Source organism: Mustela lutreola, chromosome 8 (assembly GCF_030435805.1).
Source record: "Mustela lutreola isolate mMusLut2 chromosome 8, mMusLut2.pri, whole genome shotgun sequence".
NCBI lineage: Eukaryota > Metazoa > Chordata > Mammalia > Carnivora > Mustelidae > Mustela > Mustela lutreola.
Genome location: NC_081297.1, coordinates 18,287,668 through 18,303,014, shown reverse-complemented (window position 1 = coordinate 18,303,014; position 15,347 = coordinate 18,287,668). Strand labels below are relative to the sequence as shown.

The window sequence follows — 15,347 nt, the reverse complement described above, 5'->3', positions numbered from 1 at the left end:
TTGGAGCAGAGGACCTTGTTTCCCACTTCACAGAGAAGATGGAGACTTTCAGCTGGAAATTCATTCCACTCAGTGGGAGGCAGGATCACCCTGAGCTTAGGAGCTCAGATTCTGGGGACAGATTCCCTGGCTTCCACATCAGGTCACCACTTATGGTGACCTTCCTCGGGAAAGTGATCTGGCCTCAGTTTTACTCTCCATAAAATGAGAAATGCTATCTAAAATGGGAAAACATCATCTATTTTATAGAATTATTTTGATGATTTAAAGGGCCTTGACATGGAGTTAAGAGAGCAATAAATATTATTTCAGAAAACATGTTTATTTTCAACTCTCTACCCCACTAGACAATGAATGTAAGAGGATCCAAGTACCAGTTCCAATGAGGGGAGGGGTGGCAGACCCGGGGTTAGGGGGCAGTTTTATACACCCAGCCAGTCCTCCAACATCAGCTAGCTCAATGCAACTCAATTCCGACACTACCCACCTAGAGACAGCATCTGATGCCACAGGTTATGGGCTCGGTCCTGCAACACTGTCCCATCCCTGCCACACACACTTCAGCCAACCAGTCCCAAGCGCCAGTTGTCATCTGTGCTGCTGTAGATTGGAGGTTCCCGAGAACACAGCCCCTTCAGGGCTGATTAATTTGCTAGAGGCACTCACAGAACTCAGAAACATTTGGATGACTAAATCTCCAGTTTATCATAAAAGGATATAACTCGGGAATAGCCAAATGGAAGAGATGCATGGATAAAGGTATGGGGAGAAGGCTTGGAGCCTAGGTGCCCCTCTCCAGGTGCACCACACTCCCTGGATCTCCACATGGTCACCAGCCCAGAAGCTCTCCAAACCCTTGCCTTTTGGGTTTTCAGGGAAGCTTCATTTCATAGGCACAATTGATGAAATCATTGCCACAGGTGACTGATTCAACCTGCAACCCCTCTCCTCTCCCCAGAGGTGGGGGTGGGACTGAATGTTGTAACCCTCCAATTAAGATTGGTTCCCCTGCCAGACAGCCCCCATCCTTAAGTGTGGTCCAGAAGTCACCTCATAAACATAAAGACACTTTTATGGTTCTCATCGCTTAGGAGATCCCAAGGATTTAGGAGTTCCATGCCAGAAATGGGACAAAGACCCAATGTGTATTTCTTATTATAAATGATGATACCACAGAACGCCATCCATTTGGATACTGTTGTATTGGAGTTGACTATCAGGCAGGCTCAGACTAGATAGGACGGAAGGCTCTAAGAGGGACAACCATGTCTTAATCATCTTGGTCCACCCAGAAAAGTCTACCCGGTGTAGTCAATACATTGTAAATCATCAATAAATCACGTTACTATATACATGGGTTATTAAAACCACACAATTCTTGCCTTCTACTACTGGGAACCCTTGTTGAGTCCCCACTCTGCAGCATTCATAACTCTAAACACTTGTCACGCATTCGTCCCCTTCATCTCCACAAACACCCCGCTAGGAAGGAGGCTCTTCTGTTGTTCTCATCTCTCAGCTGAAGAAATGGAAGCACAGGGAGGCTGAGTCATTTGCCTGAGTTGACAACAACTAGAAAGTGGCTAAGATGCTACGATGTGGCTAAGAAGTTTCCAGATTATTTTAAAGACACGTTTTAAAATAACCTCAAAATCAGGGCAAACTGAAGAGAGCACTTCCAAGGGCCATAAGCCACTCCAGAGGAAGTGGCATCAGGCAGCCCAAGAAGGACGGACCCATGGCGCACGGCACCGTCCCCATCACACAGAATAAATCAGCCAGGAAAAGGTCCCCACCAATTTGATCCCTCCATTCTATCCCACTGCATATCACACCCACAGAGCAGCCTAGAAACATAGAAAGATTGATAGGCGTGGTAGTGCTGAAAGCCCGTGGAATAGCTTTTCTCCAATGACGTTATCAATCTTGTACTGATACAATGCAGCGTAACTGCCTGAAAAATGTCACTTCCCAGCAGGACCTACACAGAGATTTTGAGTCTACAGGATCTCGGGGAACAAGGGAACTTATCATACTGTATTTGCTCCTATCACAACATTTCACATTTTTTTCAGCCTCCTTTCTAAGCCCTTCTTTGCAAGAGTTGTACGTTTCACCTTCAACAAGGTGGGTTTTCCGGCTAAGGATTTTTCCCCGTCCCTCTCCCTCCCCACTTTTGGTTGCTCTTGTGTTTTCTCCCACAGGCGCTGGCTGATAAAATTGGCATCGGCTGCTCTCTGGTTCGTGGGGAGTATGGCAGAGCTTGGAATGAAATTAAGTTGATGAATGAAACTCGTAAGGGACTGATTGGGGCTCTCCCTCCCCCTGAGGTGTATATCGTTGACCTCATGTTCCATCCAGGCGGGCTGATGAAGTTAAAAAGTAAAGAAGCGGATCTTTACATATATCTCTAAGCTACCAAAAGAACAAAAAAAGGGTTCACACAAGAAATGTATTATGTACACTTCCTATGAAGTTCACCGATTGATTTTATTTCTTTAAATAAAAGTATTAGAAATGTTCTCTCTGTGTAGAAACGAGGACACGTGGATTGAACTTGGTGGTGGTTCTGATTTCAGGCTCTTGGCGAGAGTTCAGTCTGGTTAGATCCTATTACGCACACTGACCCTCATGTAAAGTTTATTATTGTCAAAATTCATCCATCCCACTATTTCCTGAGGAGCCTCTGCCCTTTGGGAACCTTGTGGTAAAACACCTAGCTGCTGACCGCTATTCCAGGGACAATCCCATGGCCTCATGCCTGTCATGTCCAGAAGCTTTAGGAACACTAGGTTAAATAAATTCAATAGTATTTTATGTCTTCAGTCACTAAGACTATGTCTTGTCTCACTAAGTCAGAGTATTGATAGTTCGAATATCTATAGATCGATTTTAGTATTACAAATTCTAAAAATTTGTTGTTCCCACTATAAAAAATGTATTATTAAGAAATCACTTAATATATGTCACTGAACTAAAAATCTTTCTAAAACCTATTCCCATAAACTGTGTCTTTTGTCCTGTCTGTGTTTTACTTAAATATATACCTCCAGTTAAAAACAATTCTGATTTGCTTTTACACATTTTCATGCTGGGCCATGAAATGAGCTGTTTGCATTTGTGTAGCCTAAAAATCCTTTTTTGGAAAATTTCAGATAAGGAAAAGAGAGTAAATCTTTGTGAGAAATTGTGTTCTGAGTATGGAGAGCGAAAAAGGGAACAAACACACATTTTAAAAGAGAAATAAAAACTAGCAATATGATGACTGTCCTAAAGTACACATATCCTAGCCTGACTTGAAGTCTCAAGTTTACTGTAATCATTTTACTAGAAGGTTTTTAAAAGTCAGCTTGGTTTTAGAAATGAAGGCTGAGATGATTCTGTATGAACCGATGTATAACTTCAAAGAATTTGTATTTCCTTATTTCAAAATAAAGTTCTTTATATCAAATGGTGTGGTAATTATATTTATCATGCAATTTCGTGAACTGGGGCATGGATTATAGGATGCAAACCCGTCTAAGCATTTTCAAGTCTGTTTTGATCCAGAACACATTTAGAGTGGATTACAAAGATATGTAAGATGTAACAAGATAAAAATAAATGAAAAACAGGCGTAAGTGTTGGAAAGCAAGTTCAACAAGACCAGGAATAAGCTTAGAATTCAAATGCATCCATGAAAATCCCATGCATTTGTTAGCAGTGGGTGAAAATTTGACGCTAAGCTCTCTAGCAGACAAGGCAGTGGGAAATGCTATCAGTTACATGATTTATAATAGGGTCCGCTGGCTAAAAGCACAAAGCAGTTTCTCAGGAGGAACAAAGACCAGGGGAATTCCTCTTTGGGAGCTTCATACAGATGACAAATGTAATATAGAAAATAACATCGTTGAAAAACAACCTCCTAGTAAGTCCTGAAAAGGGTTTTTGTAGGCAATGGCCTAACGGCAAGAGGGAATGAAGCGAAAGTTCCCGTCGGAGCCACTGTGCTGCGGTTCGGGTAGACAATGTATTTTTCAGCCTGGTACAGGCCAAGGGCCATCCCCCGCCCCTTTTCTCATCTAAGAAACATTTGTGTATAATGTCTCTCTCAGCTGGCTTCTGGGAAATTATTGCGCAGGTTTGAGTTTAAATTCTATTTGGAGACAGTTCTTCGAAGTTCATCTATTTTGTGTTACCAAAAGACAACATGTTCACAATAGCAACACAAGGTATAAAGTACCTAGAAATAGATTTAATAAGGAAAACTATTTCATGAGATCTGAATAAATGAAGATACACATCATTTTCCTTGATGGAAACTCAGCAATATAAAGATTTCAGTGCTTCCCGTATTAATATATACATTTAGTATCTCATTTAGAATCCCAGCACATTGCCTTTTATGAAACCTGACAGATAGGAAACTTTATCTGGAAGAATGAATGCATGTGCATGCCAATAATATTTGCAATAAATGAAGAGGAACTGGGTGCATCATATAGCAGAACATATATTAAAAAGTGGTAAGAAATTAGTATGGAATGGGCATAAAAATAGAACAATATCAAGAGTACAGACACAGATACATATTTTATATGTATATATAAAACATGGCTCAGTGGGTTAAGTGTCTGCCTTCAGCTCAGATCACAATCCCGGGGTCCTGGGATCAAGCCCCATGTCTGGCTCCTTGCTCAGTGGGGACCCTCCTTCTCCCCCTCCTCCTGCCCACCATTCCCCCTGCCTGGGCACATTCCGTCTCTCTCTCTCTGTCAAATGAATACATAAAAAAAAATTTTAAAAATGAAATCTTTATATATGTGTATATATACATATATATATACACACAGATTTATTATTGATAAATCTAATTCTAATTCTAATCCTCTGCCAGGAGCAAGGCACAATGATAACACAATGATAACTTATTTAGTAAATGACTATGAGAAAATTTTTATCTTAGCAAAGGAACATCCTCTATTTCTGACAGATAAACTAGAAGCCATAGAAGAAAATATCTGACAAGTTTAGCTCTATAAAACTTTAAATTTCTGTTCAGAAAAATACAGCATAAGCAAAAATATTTGTTTGGCAAAAAAAAAAAAAAAAAGGAAAACCATAGGAGGAAAATATTTGCAGCATACATTAACAGACACCATGTCAATATCCTTAACAAAGAGTTTCTATAAACCAGTGAGGAAAAGACAATGCACTTAGAGAATAGCCAAAAACAACAGTATTTAAATAAGACATCTATACAGTGGCAACAAACAATTCCCAGATCTCAGGAGCTTGTCTTTTATCACATTACATGTCAAACAGAGGTCGGTAGAGGGGCTCTGCTTCACACAGTCACCCAAGGACCCAGGCCAATAGCAGCCTGGAATATAGGACCTTCTAAGCCACTGCAGTGGGAGGAGAAAAGGCCGAGGATCTTCTTCAGGAATTACCTGTTTTGGAAGGCAGCTGTGCTAACCACTACACCACCAACGCAGGAATCACCTGCTTTGTGCTGACATACCATGTAATTTGGTCAGAACTAGATCCAGGAAATATTGGGTAATGTCTGGAACCAAGAAGATCTGAGTGAGAATCCTACCCTGTCACCTAAATCCTACCCTGCACACCTGCCAGTGTGCAAACTCTGGCAGCCATTGTGGCTGTGAGGTTTCAAAACAATCTATAAGTAGCTTGTTGTTATTCTGTCAGAATCAAAAGCCACAGTTTCTCTTCTGGAGATCAAACCATTTCATTAAAATTAATATCTGACGGGTCGCCTGGGTGGCTCAGTTGGTTAAGCGGCTGCCTTCGGCTCAGGTCATGATCCCGGCGTCCTGGAATCGAGTCCCACATCAGGCTCCTTGCTTGGCGGGGAGCCTGCTTCTCCCTCTGCCTCTGCCTGCCACTCTGTCTGCCTGTGCTTGCTCTCGCTTCTCTCTAAGACAAATAAATAAAAAATCTTAAAAAAAATTAATATCTGACTTTTATTTTCTTTAGAGGTGGGGGGAGGAAGAAAGGGAGAGAGGGAGAGAGAATCTTCAGCAGGCTCCACACCCCGCACAGAGCCCAAGGTGGTGTTTGATCCCATGACCTTGAGATCATAACCTGAGCTGAAATCAAGAGTCGGATGTCTACCCAACTGAGCCACCCAGGCGCCCCTAAAATTAATATCTAACTTTTTAAAGCAGCTATGCATGGAGAAACGGACAGTTAAGTAAAATTCTTTCCCCAGGCCTCCGACTCTGGGGCAGGTATCATAACGAGGATTCGAGACTATACTGCACTTTAAGTAGCGCACATCAGATGGCAAATGTATTGTTTCCTTGTCAAAGAAGTGGCATTGTCATCAATGAGAAACACTTTTCTAGATGCTCAAAGTAATATGTAAAATCAAATGAGTACTGACCTTTTCTTTTTATTGACACAGAATTCTCCAAATATGCTAACTTGTTTCACAGCAAGATTATTACCAGGCTATTCCTCTGCCCAAGGGGTATCTGGGGATACAACTTAAGGGGTTTGGGGAGATGGTACATTTTCCTTTAGAAGTCTTCACAGAAAGCCTGGAATATACATACTGGTGGTGATCATTGCTTTCTTCCCCCCTCTAACTCAGCCCTGCTCAGGGTAGGATCAATGGACTCTATGAGAATTATATGGAAAATATCACTGTTTGGGGGTTGATTCTTAAAACAATGCAATAGTAACAAATCACTTATCTACAGTTTAGTATTTAAAAGCACTATTCTCTCATTAAAATTACCGGAATATTGTTATATAAATAACTGGCAAAACTTTGCTTAGACTTATACTCTTAAAACCATGAATGTTATTATTTTAATAATAAAAATGGACTTGACTTCAAAGGATAACCATCAAAGCCTTAGGTGGGAATATATTAATATAATGAATTCAAATAAGGCTCTTGCAGAACCCAGACAGGACAAGAGATCTGTAGGATCTGCCAATAAACAACCCACAAGTCACAATTTTAAAAATAAGTATTGTCAGAAAGGGTAAATTCTATTGTGATTTTACGTGTGAATTCTATAATATTGAGAGGCAATATAATAGCAGTAATAAGGTCCAGATTTTAAAGCCAGAGCTGAAATTAAGTTGTGCATCTACCTTTTCCTACCTATGCGACCTTAAAAAAATACCCAACCTCTCTGTCCCTCAGTTCCTCTGCTGGGAAATGGGGATACACAATAACAAATATTTCATGCCTCTGTGTGATCCTTCCATGGACCCTGTAAGTGTAGGAATTTCACAAGTAACAAGACTGAGGTTCAAAGAAGTTAAGTGACTTATCAAAAAATCCCTCAGCTAGTAAGTAGCAAAGTTTTAAATTTGGACCGAATTTGTCTCCAGCAGCTCTCCTCCCAAATCTATATGCCTAATTAGCCCAGCTGTGGAGATGAAATAAGACCACCTGGCGAATGACAGGTGTATGATTAGGGGCAGGAAGGGACATGTACACACGTGAGTACATGCTTGTGTGTCTGTGTGTGTGTGTGTGTGTGTGTGGACAAACATGAATGTGCCTGTGTTTATGGCTCTCTTTTTTATGCCCACATCATGTTCTGCTCATACCTCTTCAGCACATTTTGGGGGAATTCTTTATTCTACATGAATCTGTTTATTTCTTTAGACCAGAGGTCACCAAGTGTTTTCTGGAAAAGACCGGACAGTAATTATTTTAAGCTTTGCAAACCATGGAGTCTCTGTTGCAACCATTCAGTTCTGCTATTGTCACACACAAAGCACTACCAATAATGCCTAGACAATAAAAATTTACTTACTGAAAAAGGTGTGGGCCAGATTTGGTTCATGGGCCAGTCCGTCAACCCTTGCTTTCAGTGATGAGCATTTTAAGAGTATGGACATGGGAACAGTAGTACTCTACTTAGCCTCGTCTCTGAGCACCTGGCTAACATTCAAGGGCGCCCCCCACCTACTGCCATTTTGTCTTCCTTTATTTCTTTAGGCTCTAAGATGGACCTACTTGATATTAATCTAACAGATGCCAAAGCACATGCCTTATTTTTCTATAAGGATGAGGACAAATTTGACAAATTTGACCTCTCTAGAAAAGAAATTTTCCTGTCTTCTAAAGTGTGAAGGGCCTGAGATTTTACCCCAGTGGCAAGTTAACTGCCATGGTTTCATGGTTACTGGCATAAGACATGAGACTCCTGGGTTAGAGACAAAGGGCTTTGTTACTCATAGCACAGCAAGCAGCATGAGCCAGGGCAGTGGGTTAATTCTCCTTACTCCCAGGTGTCATGGGGATAACCCGGATAGACCCGGAAGGATGCCTATAAGTGCAGTGGATTGCATTTCAGGAGGGGGACCCTGGGCTTAGAGAGCCCATTCTTTTATAATAGGCAGTAAGCCTACCTGCCCTTTCACCAGAGGGAGACACCATATCTTTCCAGGCTGTGTGCCAACATCCTTGAAAAGATAATCTGGAACAAAGGGAAGTTAGGAAGCCTCTGTTTATAAGACACACAGAAACAAAGGAGACTCATGGAGATTTGTCTCCCAGAAGCCTGATCAATTCTTATAATATCAAAGGCTTTATGGAATTTCTCATGTATAAAATAGAGATAATTAACACATGGATATGAAAACCTATCCTAGCCATTGTCTCTATAATTTTCATATATATATTTTTTTATAAAATATACATTTTTATAAAATGTTGTGTAAATACATTATAGATCAGTTCAATGACTTGTGTATCAGCTCAATAACTCATGCGTCCAAATTTTCTTTCGAGTCAAAGAAGTGTTGGTGAGAAAGTATGGTAGTTATCCTCAATATCATCCACTAATCTTTTGTCTGCAAGTTCAACCCAAATTCAGATAAGCCTCACTGTCTCCCCTAAGCTCCCCCATGCCTCTCACTCTTCTCATGACCTCTACAACCCTATCTTCGGCACTCTTTCTGGCTTCTCCCCATATGCTTCCTGCCCGGCACTGCCATTTTCTTAACACATGTAACTATCGGGTTGAGAGCACACGTGCCCTTGGAGTTGGAAAAACTTGGGTTTGTGTCCTCTGTCTGCCATTCTTAGCTGTGGGATGCTGAGCAAATGTTTTGATTTTCTTGTCTTTAAAATGAGGATGTAATAATAGTAGTGACTTCATAAAGTTGCTCTGAAGAATAGATAAGACAGCGCATATAATGTGCTCAGTACGGAGCTAACCCTTGTAAGCAGCTAACAATTGTTAGCTCTTATGCTTTGATCTCCTCCAATGAGATGGAAAGCTATTTCAGGTCTGGCAAACCCCTTACTGGCAGAGAGTTGCCGGCACAAGCAACTGAGCGATATTTGTTGACTGTCTTGAGCGATATTTGTTGACTGTCTTGATGCCTTAAACTAACTGACTTTAAAGACTGAAAAGGGATTTTCATTTTCACTTGGGTGCTTATGAGAGCAGCCATGGGGTCAAGAAGAACACTGCCATCTCCGATTAGGTACTGGTTTCCTTCTACCTTTCAGTGTAGAAGAGATGATGACTGCACCGCCACTTTTGAATTTATGCAATGGGGAATGAAAAGTCAGAACCGCTCCCTCTCTTTGGAGATTTTGTCTGAAATCATCCTCATTGCCTCTGTGCGCTCCCACGTAACCATCACCTTGCCTACCCACAGGATGCAACCTGTCGTGATTGTTTCATTGGGAAAGAGTGGAGCATTGCTTCCGTGGTTTAATGATTTTATACTGCTGTTTGGCCCAGCTTGCCTGTGATTTTGAATGGTTCTTCTTGCATATATACCTTTTCAAGTAATCTGTGTTGTGAAGACTTCTCAGGTCGTTGTTAACTTGCTAATAGCACTCAAATGCTCCATATTGGCTGAGATCTCGCCATCACCCAAATTCTGCAAAGGAGCAGGCCCTTGTAGTGAGCATCTGCTTTGAGTATATTTCAGTCACGAGTGTCTGGGTCTGACCTCAGGATGATGAGCTGAGAGCCATCAATTTCCTTCTCCAGCTCATAGGTATCAGCCCCCAAATCCTGCAGACAGTCCGACTCTGATTATCTTGAGAAAGTCCCAGTTTGTTTTACACAAGAACAGCTGGCATACAAATGGAATCAAGCACTTTTAAGTAGTCATTAATCATACTGATGAGAACAGCTGAAACAAACAGTGTTCTCTCTAAGTACTTACATATCTGACATACAAATCAAGTGATAGTCCAATTAGTTATTTATAGGTTCCTTTCTTTGAAAAATCGTAGTCTCTATCTTTCCTCTTTGATTCTATAGTCTTTACTTTTAGGAAAAAAACTTTTGAAAACCTCAGATGAATGCATTTATATTTTTGTTATCAAGTCATTTATCTGCTAAATCATTGAAAGTCAATCCTACATACACAATTTTCTGTGTGATTTCGTTTATTTGTTTTCGGGGAAAATTTTTTTGATCTCTTTTAACTTTATTAATACATAAATAGAAATGCAGAAAGACAGATCAATAGGATAGAGGCTTACAGAATAAAAAGCTTGGCTTGTATGCAATTATTTATTCCTTTAAGGATTAGGATGAGAGAGAGAACTTAATTGTTTGATGAGATGAGATTTTCATTATGCAATTATTTTCTCTAGCCAAACAAAACAATAATAAAATAAAAAATAAAAAGGAAGCTAAGAATTGCCAGAGATGGACATCACTGCCCCCACTCAGAAGTAATAATATGGAAATCACCCTACCTGGCTTTAAGGATCAGCACAAAATTGAGCAACAGGAAAGCTCTCTCCATGCCGGGAGCCACGATTACTAGCTACACAGACATTATTGGCAAGTTAAAAACATTTATAGGATAACTCAAATGCTCCCTTCTCGCTCATGTTCTTTACTAAATGAGTGCCCTGGGACTCAGGATTGCCATGTGCCACTGCTACACCAACACATTCAGAGAATATGCTCACGAATATGAAATCCCATAGAAAGACAATGAAGAAATGAGGAAGCCTTGGGTTTCTCTCTTAAATACCTACCATCTGATTCCTTTTATGCTTAATTTTAGCTTCACCATTACATTATTGGCATAGTCCTGAAGGCCTGGGCTAGACTGGGAATGATGTGTGGCTGGGAATCTAGTCCAGAGCTATAAAGTAAATCACTCCAGGAAAGAAGCCAAGTCTTGCCTTCGGCCTGTCACTGGCCGAGCTTCAGAGCCTGGGAGAGGATGCTCAGAGAGTAGCTTCCCCAAGGACATGTTCTATTATCATTTTTCATGTACAGTTGGCATCTCTGTCAAAGACACCATGTAGAAAGAACACAACAACCTATAGAGGTCAGCTATGAACTAGAAATGTCCACAGGCAAGGTCAGAGTGGGTCGTTAGCAAGTGCTCCAAAGTGTTCTTTTAGCTCAGGTTTCAATGTCAAAGGTTAAGTGTGGATGTTAAGACATTAATCCAAGCAGAGATTTGTAAGTAACTGTTCTTCAAAGTTTTTTTGAAAAAAAGAACCAAACATTTTTTTTCTTTTTTTTTTTACAGCCAACATGGGGCTTAAGCTCACAACCCCAAGATCATGAGTTGTATGGTCTGCCAACTGTGCCAGCCAGGCTTCCTCCCCCATTTTTTTTAATGAGTGTATTCATTTCTATAAAAAGACAATTTAAAAATATATGAAATAAGTTGTCTAAGAAACTTGAGATGCATGTTGCTCTGAATGCCTTGGTTGCAAGATGCCATTGGCTTTAAAATTTTGTTACCACCAGTTTCATTGACTGATGACAGGGTTCACACACTACTCCAAAATCTGGCAACTTGACAAAATTTTTAGCTGAAGGAATTTGAGAAATGCCAGGTACAGGAAGATCTCCCTGACTTTCTGTGCATCCCCCAAAACAGGTCATGAGATCCTCATGTGAGAGGTGCTCTCTCTATGCCCAGAGGAAAGGAACAGCCCAACTCTGAGATTGAAGGGCTCTGAGAAGAATTTGAACGAAGAGGATTTGTTAAGTTTCCTCCAACATTACAGCAATTAACTCATATCTTGGTCCTCAGGTGCTTTCCATGACTTTCACTTTTCATCAAACCTAGTATACAAACACACAGGTTTCACCTTTCTGGAGGGTCTTCATTTTCTTATGAAGGCTCCTGTGTCATGTAAAACTTATATTAGGTAAATTTGCATGCTTTTCTCTTGTTATGAGAATTTTGTCATTCAATCTACGGAACTCCAGCCAGAGAACCTAAGAAGGTAGGTAGAAAAATACCCTCTCTCCTCCCCTACACTGAAGAGGACAGGCTTGAACTGGTTGGCCCTACTCCTTGTCTTTTTAGATTCATACCATTAAGATACTCAATCATTAAAATCCTTGGGCCTTGAGAATATTTAGACGATGAGTTCCCATTGGGCGCCAGTACCCACTGGTATGCTAGTTCTATTCTTGGGACTTGGGTATGTGGTTTCCATAGAGAGTATATTTGTATTCTCCCTTTCCAAGCAATGGAATCACACAGTCCCCAGTCTCCTAATTACGCATGTAAATTGTGAGCACATTGTAATTAGCATAATGCCTAGAAAGGTATCTCATTATCTCATTATAATCTTTAAAACTTTTATGCACAGCTGTAAGCAAAATTTGAAATGACCATGGGCAAACACCATGGTGGGAGACTTGAGTCTGCTTATCGGGTGAAGGCCAGGTTCATAGCCTGGGTCAGCTACTCACTGAACGCAAGGTCTTGGGTGAATGACTCTGGCTCTCTCTTTCTTCGCCCAGAAAATGGCAGTGACAATGCTCCCTTCTCATTGGGTTATGATGAGACTTGAACTGATGAATAAACGCAAAGCTGTTATAGATAGTGCCTGGCACAGAGAACAAATCCAGCAAATGTTCACTTTCCTAAGCCCATTCACACTACGTCCCGAGCCCCAGATTTTCAGACATGATCCACATAAAGGGGAATCTGGGGGTTGAAACTACCCACAGCCTCTTTCCGTTTGATGAGGGTCGCACTGGATGTAAGAACAGTGGAGCCAGCCACCTCCCTGACCACACCAGAAACCCTCTCTCCTCTCCCCATAGTTTGGAAAAGTGAGTTGGAGTGAGGACAGCTCAGCCCTCCCACGTTTGCATCTAAAAACACAAGACCAGGAAAATCTGCCCGAATGGTTTCTGACAGCCCTAGAAGGATGATAAAAGGCTTCTTTTTTCTTAAAAGAAAAATCACTTCTAATCACTCAGTGTCAGGAGTCAGGACTTTCTGCTGTGAAACTTCCAGAGCTCCAGCTTCCTTTGCTCCCCCTGCAGAGCCAGGCAGGGAAGTGGCAAGGGCATCCGGGCCGAGCCCTTGAAACTCAAGGGCAGGGAGGGCTGGGGAAGTCCAGTGTTTCCTGATCTCCAGGGCTCCAGACAACAGCTGGGCTTTCCAAGAATTCAGTGCTGCAAAGCGGGGCGCGTCTTCATGTCTGTGCTTGAGACTCCCAGCGTGCTGGGTCGGCAGGTGCACCCCAGCAAACCCTGTGGTGGCCAAGCCTGGCTTTCCAGCCTGCTTTCCATCCTCTTTTCCCAGCACCCCCCCACCCCCACCAGCCCCCACACACCCTCAGGCTCTTCAGAGCCCTCTCTCTGGTGGCCTATCAATTCCAAAGGCTTCTTTCTAAAATGATGAACTCTTGCGAATCTGCATTTTAAAGATATAAACAAAGGGAAGTTGAATTCATTAGTTTGTTTGTAAGAAATACATGCTTATTGCAGACAGAATGGAAAATAAGGCAAAGAAGTTTTCCAGGAACCGCAGAGTTTTTGTGTTTTGATAGATTTCTTTCCAGCCTCTTCATATGTACTTTTTAAAAAAAACTTAATGACCTGCTAAGAAGCCAATTTTGTTCCTATCCAATGCGGATCACATTTATTTAGGAAGGATGCTAGGGGGAGAAGGGCTGGAACAAGAGAGAGCCTCCTGGCGTCCAGAAGTCATGCGACAGTCAGCAGCTCCCCTCTCTGGACACGTGCCACCGTCCCTCCCCTCGCTCAAGGGAAAGCCCAGCAATAAGCCAAGTGAGGAGAAAAGAACTTGGCCATGGTACATTTCCCACCTCCTCTTCCTGTGCTTGGAGCCCCTGGACCTTTCTCAAAGGCCTTGGCTTTGTGGAATAGCAGCCACAACCCATGACAAGCCGGGTGATAAATAGGATATTGATGGGCAATTACCTGACACCAAATAGCTCCATAAATCAACGTGCTAGAAGCTGGTACCACAGTCAAGGGCAGCTCTCAGCAAACGCAGGCCCCGCAGCCCAGCAAGGTGAAGACGGGGAGCAGAGGCGGCCCCTCAGAGCACCGGACAGAGAATGGGAGTTCTCCTAAGTGGGGAGCCACGCTGTGGCCGCCACAGTCTGGGTTTGTGGAGCCTCAGGAAGAGATCTTACCCAAAGGAGGCTGGTCTCTGGCTTTGATGCCTTCCTGTTATTATCAGCTCTGTGACACCTGTGACCTCCTCCTGCATGGCGGGTGGGTGGGTTAAAATAGTGCTTTAGGATTCTATGGGTAATACAGCCTCATTGTAGAGAGTTTTTTAAATGTTATGCAAATATATAAAGAAGCTGCTCTACTCACAGTCCCAAAACCAGAGGTGACTAACCACTGTTAACATTTTGTCCCCTTTCTGGTGTAAAAAAAAAGGGCATACCCATAACCCCCAGTGCGGAAAAAGCGGTGCATTTTCATCCTCTGACCCCATCATCACCCATTCAAGGACAGAGCTACACTGCTCCCCACACCACCACTGGGCAGCCAGTTCGTCTTCCCCTCGTTCAAAAGACAGGGAGCTCAAATGATGGGCAACCGCTTACTTGTCAAAAGATGGTTCCAGAAGCTTCGAGCTGCCCTGATGCCTTACATGCCAAATCCTCCCTGCTCAGTCTGAATTCACCCACTACAAAGAGGGTCCTCCCATCCACAAAATCTCAACCCAGACAGGAAAAATATCCCACTACAAAAACAAAACAAAACAAAACAAAAAAGCAATAAGGAAAACAAAACAAAAAAAAACTTGGAAATCTGGTACACATTTTCGGCCTCCAAGCAGAACTGTTTGCCCAAGAGCGTGGCTACCATCGTCCTGAATGTCACCAGGGAAAACCTTCACAGACTTCTCTCCAGTGGGGCTCCTTCCTGGGAGGGAAGACCGAACAAAGGCTTGATTCCCTCACTCCTATGGGAGTCATTCTTAGAAATAATAAATGAAGTCAGATTGTGAGACTTAATAAAGTCCTCTAATACAGTTATTTTGCAGATAATGACTGAAGCTTTCTTTAAAGCCCCTTTGCAACATTTTAAATTCATACAAAGCAGAAATTGCTTTAAACGAACAGTCTTTGATTCCTTGTCCTA

The 15,347-nt window shown here is 42.0% G+C and overlaps 1 protein-coding gene across 5 annotated transcripts in view; it reads left to right on the top strand.

Annotated features, from left to right (window-relative positions):
- The window catches only part of ARMC3 (armadillo repeat containing 3), a 91,384-nt gene extending 88,671 nt beyond the window's left edge, over window positions 1-2,713 (top strand). For 4 of the 5 annotated variants that reach the window (XM_059183937.1, XM_059183938.1, XM_059183936.1 and 1 more), the window contains one exon: window positions 2,205-2,713. In XM_059183937.1, the coding sequence (XP_059039920.1) occupies window positions 2,205-2,414 (210 nt within the window). In that variant the 3' untranslated portion in view covers window positions 2,415-2,713. The remainder of the gene's footprint in view (window positions 1-2,204) is intronic. The other variant, XM_059183939.1, reaches the window with a different exon arrangement.
- The last annotated feature ends 12,634 nt before the right edge of the window (window positions 2,714-15,347 follow it).